Source organism: Pongo abelii, chromosome 4 (assembly GCF_028885655.2).
Source record: "Pongo abelii isolate AG06213 chromosome 4, NHGRI_mPonAbe1-v2.0_pri, whole genome shotgun sequence".
NCBI lineage: Eukaryota > Metazoa > Chordata > Mammalia > Primates > Hominidae > Pongo > Pongo abelii.
The window spans coordinates 158,179,802-158,185,935 of record NC_071989.2 but is presented as its reverse complement, the minus strand read 5'-3'; the positions used below and the strand labels follow the sequence as shown (position 1 = coordinate 158,185,935).

The 6,134-nt window shown below is 45.6% G+C and overlaps 1 protein-coding gene across 5 annotated transcripts in view; it reads left to right on the top strand.

Moving 5' to 3' along the window:
* Positions 1 to 1,174: 1,174 nt before the first annotated feature.
* The window catches only part of CSNK1A1 (casein kinase 1 alpha 1), a 57,116-nt gene continuing 52,156 nt past the window's right edge, over positions 1,175 to 6,134 (top strand). For 3 of the 5 annotated variants that reach the window (XM_024246753.3, XM_024246752.3, XM_054555162.2), the window contains exons 1-2: positions 1,365 to 1,731; positions 2,394 to 2,500. In XM_024246753.3, the coding sequence (XP_024102521.1) occupies positions 1,609 to 1,731; positions 2,394 to 2,500 (230 nt within the window). In that variant the 5' untranslated portion in view covers positions 1,365 to 1,608. 5 annotated transcript variants of the gene reach the window in all.

Below are 6,134 nucleotides of genomic sequence, written 5' to 3'. Positions count from 1 at the left end.
CGTGAGCCACTGCGCCCGGCCCCCATTTCTATTTTAATTAAATTTTATTTAGGATAGGCTTAGCTTAAATTTTTACGACTGACGTCTGACTTAAGATGATAGCATAAACCATGGAGCTTTCTTTCGTGAACATTATTATTACTAAGCCCAATTTTCCCAGGTCAAATTTTGTAAAACAAAACGTGGTCAAAATTGGATTCTCTGATCGATTTTTAGTAAAAAAGAAAAAAAATTACCGTGTAGTTTTAAATGTTGTCAATTAAATTTTGTAATAGTTACCTCTACTCTGTTCAGGTTAATACTGCGGTTTTCAACATGACCAACATACGATTCTTTTTATTTATTTATTTTTTTGATGGGGTTGGGGGGACATAACAGTTTTTTCACTCTTGTTTAATTAATTTTCTGTTGATTCCATCTATCCTTAATCTTCATTATGAACAATATGCCAGGTTTTCTTCTGAAGATCAAATGTGGTAGTGAGGCAATAATGCAAAGTCATAGGATGGCAGGGGGATTCCGGCTTCTTTCTTTTTTCCCCTCCTGTGGAAAGAGGGTCTATAACACTCCGTAGTAGATAAGACAATTCTAATTATGAAGGGTAATTAGCTAGGCTCTGCTATAACCGAGAGCCCTGAAAGATTCCTCAACGCTGGCTGCTTTTCTCTTGCTCTCCACCAGAGGCGACAGCCTCTTTCCAAACAGAAACTGGGTTGGAATAGGCCGGTCCGGGGGAACGGCCAGAAGAAAGATCAAAGGTTAAAAACCGACTCAAAGAGCAAAGGTCAATACCCAACTCCTAAGGAGGCCTTAAGCTTTCATCTGCCATGAAACATGAAGGTGACTCCTCCCAATATCGAGGCCTGGGGGCCACTCAGCCTTCCAGAGACCCGGCGGGTCCGAGGCGAGTGACAGGTAACACCGGCTGAGCCGCCGCCGACCGGAAGTGGAAGAGAGCCTGGGACCGGGTGAGGACAGGCCGCGGCACGCCTGCGCAGTCAGCAGGAGTTACAGCGCTCATGCGCAGCTGGGCGGTGACAGGGTGACGCTCGGAGCGTGGGCCGCGACTCTCACGGATCCGGTTCCGCCCTCTCGCTGCCGATCCTTCGGAGTGAGCGCCCGAGATCCCTTTCCCAGAGTGCTCTGCGCCGTGAAGAAGCGGCTCCCAGGGACTGGGGGCATTTTGTGTTGGCTGGAGCTGGAGTAACAAGATGGCGTCGTCGGCGGAGTGACAGGGGTCCCTCTGGGCCGGAGCCGGCGGCAGTGGTGGCAGCGGTATCGCCGCCCTAGCTCACCGCGCCCCTTTTCCAGCCCGCGACGTCGCCGCGCAAGCGAGGCAGCGGCGGCCGCCGAGAAACAAGTGGCCCAGCCTGGTAACCGCTGAGAAGCCCTTCACAAACTGCGGCCTGGCAAAAAGAAACCTGACTGGGCGGCGGTGATCAGGCTCCCCTCTGCTGATTCTGGGCCCCGAACGCTGGTAAAGGCCTCCGTGTTCCGTTTCCTGCCGACTTCCTCCGTAGCCTTGCCTAGTGTAGGAGCCCCAGAGGCCTCCGTCCTCTTCCCAGAGGTGTCGGGGCTTGGCCCCAGCCTCCATCTTCGTCTCTCAGGATGGCGAGTAGCAGCGGTTCCAAGGCCGAATTCATTGTCGGAGGGAAATATAAACTGGTACGGAAGATCGGGTCTGGCTCCTTCGGGGACATCTATTTGGCGATCAACATCACTAACGGCGAGGTAATCATCTGGGGTGGGGTTCACGATAACGCTGCGCTTTTCCTCATTCCCCCCACCACCACCGCGCACCCCCAAAGTGCTCGGGCCTCTTCTCGTCGCACGCACTCGCCAGGGAGTCCAGGGAGCTAGTTTTCCTGGCTTACGAACCTCGCCCGCTGTCTCCCTAAAAGGGTCAAGAACCCGATAGAAAGGTTGGGGGAACTAGTTTCCCAGCTTGTTAAACACGTCCCATAAATGTCCCTTAGTTGAGCTTTTTTTTTTTTAACCATCTTTTAAGGTGGAAACGGCAAAATCCTCGTTCTGTGATTCCCATGGGTTTTTTTTTTTTTAATTTTTAATTCTACTGGGCCTCTTGTTCCAATTAGAACAATTTCCGATCGCCTAGTTCCTTAAAAACCTCTCACTACGTTCAGAGGTTGCCTCTTTTTTCTGGATGAATCATTTTCCTGCACTTTAGAGGACGTACGGATTTCGTCACAACCCCCTGAAGAGGCCTTTGAGGCTGGTTGCCTCGTTTTATAATTACCGAGAGCTTTCGCTTTCCAGCTTTTCACTTCTTCCTTGTAGTCGCGACTTGGAGTTTTGCTGATGTCTCCCTCCTTTCCTAAGTGACATTGAATCCGTAGGGATGTTGATGCCATCATCCCCTCTTTCCCCTGCAGGAAGTGGCAGTGAAGCTAGAATCTCAGAAGGCCAGGCATCCCCAGTTGCTGTACGAGAGCAAGCTCTATAAGATTCTTCAAGGTGGGGTTGGCATCCCCCACATACGGTAAGAACCCGGTGCATATAGGCGATCCGCTGAGGGAACCACGGAATGGGGAAGTGGGTAGAGGCAGTTAATGAGACCAGCTGAATCCGGGTCTTGGTGTTTTAGTTACCTGGGTTCCCTATAGCTGGTGGTTTCCTGTAAGTCAGTCATGTCAATTACTGAGTAAATTTCAGTTTGCCAACTTATTGCATTGTATTACACTGCTCCATTTCGCTTCCGTCATTCTCTCTCTTCCCGAGGCTTTCATTTGCAGTTATGCGTGCAGGTCATCTTTGATCCCTACGCGGAAGGGTTGGCTGCTGCCTTTTTTACGGCGGCACTTCTGATGTACTTAGGTTTGTCCAGTGAAGTGGATTTGAAGGTGCCGAAGCGACCCGGCAGTGTCAGTTCGAGTTGCTATTGGAGCTGGCTTGGGAAATGGCTGCTCTTTTGTTGTGTTTTTGTTCCAACATGTCTTCCTCCTCCGCTTAGAAAATGGCGGAACGACGTGACTCAACCCCGTATTCCTGCCCTTTTCTCAGCTTGGGTTCACAAATTATGCTTCCTTGATTCCTCCTTTAGCAGCACCGAGTGGATTAAACCTTTGAAAGGCCAAGAATAAAGCTGCAGGAGGCGGTGTGGGGGTTCGAGGAAGGAGATGGCATAGTGACAATGTTTGTGGTCTCTGCAGCAGATGTGACACGAAATTGTTGAATTATACTATGTAAAATCCTTTGTAGTTCTTTTAAAAGTGTTAATTACTCTTTCTTTTCGTGAATGGTCATGTTTGGCACGTTTCAGTCGGGACTAAATTTGTATAGGTAGTGGCAAAGGCAGTTTGAGCAGCACCAACTATGTTAAAATTTACTCATACCAGTTGTATTAAAAGAAATCTTCATCACTTAGTCACACTTTGATAAGTAATTTTAACCTGTTGAGTTTGTCAGTAAATCTTCACATCAGAGAAATTGGGGCCTTAGTTGGTGTGGAATATTGGTGAGCGCAAATAGCAGTAACGAGGATAAAAGATGACGAGATAGAAAGACATTGTTCTGTCAAATGGTTAACTTTACTTCGGAGGGTTTTAGAGTAATGTTTTAACTTTTGGAATTAAAGAGCCTCTTCATGGAATGGAGACTAAAATATAGTTTAAAGCTCAGCTGTTTTCTAGCAATAATCTAAAATAACATTTGCAAAATTATTCAGAATAGGTAAGAATGGTATTTACTGTTTACTGGAGCCTCTTCTTTTTTGAGACGGAGTTTTCGCTCTTGTGGTCCAGGCTGGAGTGCAATGAATGGCACGATCTTGGTTCACTGCAACCTCTGCCTCCCGGGTTCAAGTGATTCTCGTGCCTCAGCCTCCTGAGTAGCTGGGATTACAGGCGCCCGCCACCACGCCTAGCTAATTTTTGTATTTTAGTTTCACCATGTTGGCCAGGCTGGACTCGAACTCCTGACCTCAGGTGATCCGCCTGCCTTGGCCTCCCACAGTGCTGGGATTACAGGCATGAGCCACTGTGCCCGGCTTTTTTTTTCTTTTGAAACGGAGTCTTACTCTGCTGCCCAGGCTAGAGTGCAGTGGCGCAACCTTGGCTAACTGCAGCCTCTGCCTCCCAGGTTCAAGTGATCCTCCTGCCTCAGCCTCCCAAGTAGCTGGAATTGCAGAGCTGCACTACTACGCCCAGCTAATTTTTGTATTTTTAGTAGAGATGAGGTTTTGCCCTGTTGGCCAGGCTGATCTCCAACTCCTGACCTCAGGTGATCCACCTGCCTCGGCCTCCCAAAGTGCTGGGATTATAGGCGTGAGCCACCAGGCCCAGCCTGTTAGCCCCTTTTTCTATTCCAGTTTGTATTTTTCATATCTTGAATTAAGGACTGGGTTGCATAGTCTTTACATAGACACAACCCAAATAAAACTGTCCTTAAAAAGAGTTCCAGCCAGGCGTGGTGGCTCACGCCTGTAATCCAAGCACTTTGGGAGGCCAAGGCAGGCGGGTTACTTTAAGTCAGGAGTTCGACACCAGCCTGGCCAACATGGTGAAACCCCGTCTCTACTAAAAATACAAAAATTAGCTGGGCATGGTGGCACGTGCTTGTAATCCCAGCTACTCGGGAGGCTGAACCAGGAGAATAGCTTGAACCCGGGAGTCGGAGGTTGCAGTAAGCTGAGATGGCGCCACCCCACTCCAGCCTGGTGACAGAGCGAGACGCCATCTCAAAAAAACACAAAAAAAACCCAACAAAAAAATAAACAAAGTTCCAATGCTGATTTACAGTTTTAATGGAGATTTGAATGATAAAATGTACTATTGGTTGTAAATGAGCAAGTAAATCATTTGGAAGAAAATTGCAAATTTATCTTATGAGGTGAAGATTAAATCTGAGATGATATAGATTGGAAGTTTTTAAATCATTCTTGCCTTTAAAAAAAAAAAAACCTACTATGTGGGAAAATAAGGCCCCTCACCCCTGATTTGCTTTCCATTACTATAGTTTTTCCCAGAATTTCATATAAATGGAATCATATGATATGAGGTCATTTGTGTCTGGCACTTTTCACTTAACATAATGTTTTTGAGATTCATCTATGTTGGGAGATTTTATAAATTTCACAAATCAGGTTAAATTTAATGTATTTGAAATCAGTTTCAAAAAGCATTAAGCATTGTCATTTTCAGTGCTAAACCCAAGTACAGTACATGTCCTTTTATCTGGTAGCTTTTATTTAAGACCTGATACAGACCCATAAGGGCAATGAGTAATGTACTGAATAAGCGCATGAATAAATTAACTTCTGAGCAGAATTATAGTAATAGGTGCCTATTATAAGGTGGTGAGTGCAGAGAGAGTTATGGTAGTTATAAGCTGTCTGTGGGTGAGGCTAAACAGATTAACCTGACTTTCAAGTTAAGGCTTCCTGAGAGATGGGATTTCAGGATCTGGCTCTAAGGAAGAAAGCTTGGTGAACTGGTTTGGTAAGGCATCCAAGAATAGAGTGTGGCTTCTGGGTGTAGTCTCTAAAGCAGAACACAGTAATTGGATGAGAGTGTGGAAAGGGTAAATTTGCTTTAGGAGTGGTAGGGTCAGATACATGGAAACAAAAGTGGTTCATTGGTTTTAAAGTGAAATGTGAAAAAAAAAAACTGTTTCCACTGAAGCAAAAAGGATAAAGATTTATGTAAACATTCTTTATTTGGGTAGCAACATCTTCCCATCCCCCTCAGTTTGTTCCCCACTATTTCCGTATCACCTATACATGGTACATACTTAATAAATATTTACTCGGAAAGTATTGAATTAAGTTGACTATTTAGTATTAGCTAGATAAAAGTTATGTGTTATCTATTGTTTTAGAAGTATTGTCACTAATTTAAAAAATTTAGATTTTGCTGCCTTTATCCTTCATATACAAATTTGTTCAATCCCTTCCCTATGTTTTCTGTTACAAAACTCCCTGTAGGATTTGCTTTTTTTTTTTTTTTTTTTTTGACATGGAGTCTCACTCTGTTACCAGGCTGGAGTGCAGTGGTACAATCTTGGCTCACTGCAACCTCCACCTCCTGGGTTCAAGCAATTCTCCTGCCTCAGCCTCCCAAGTAGCTGGGACTACAGGCACGTGCCGCCATGCCCAGCTAATTTTTGTATTTTTAATA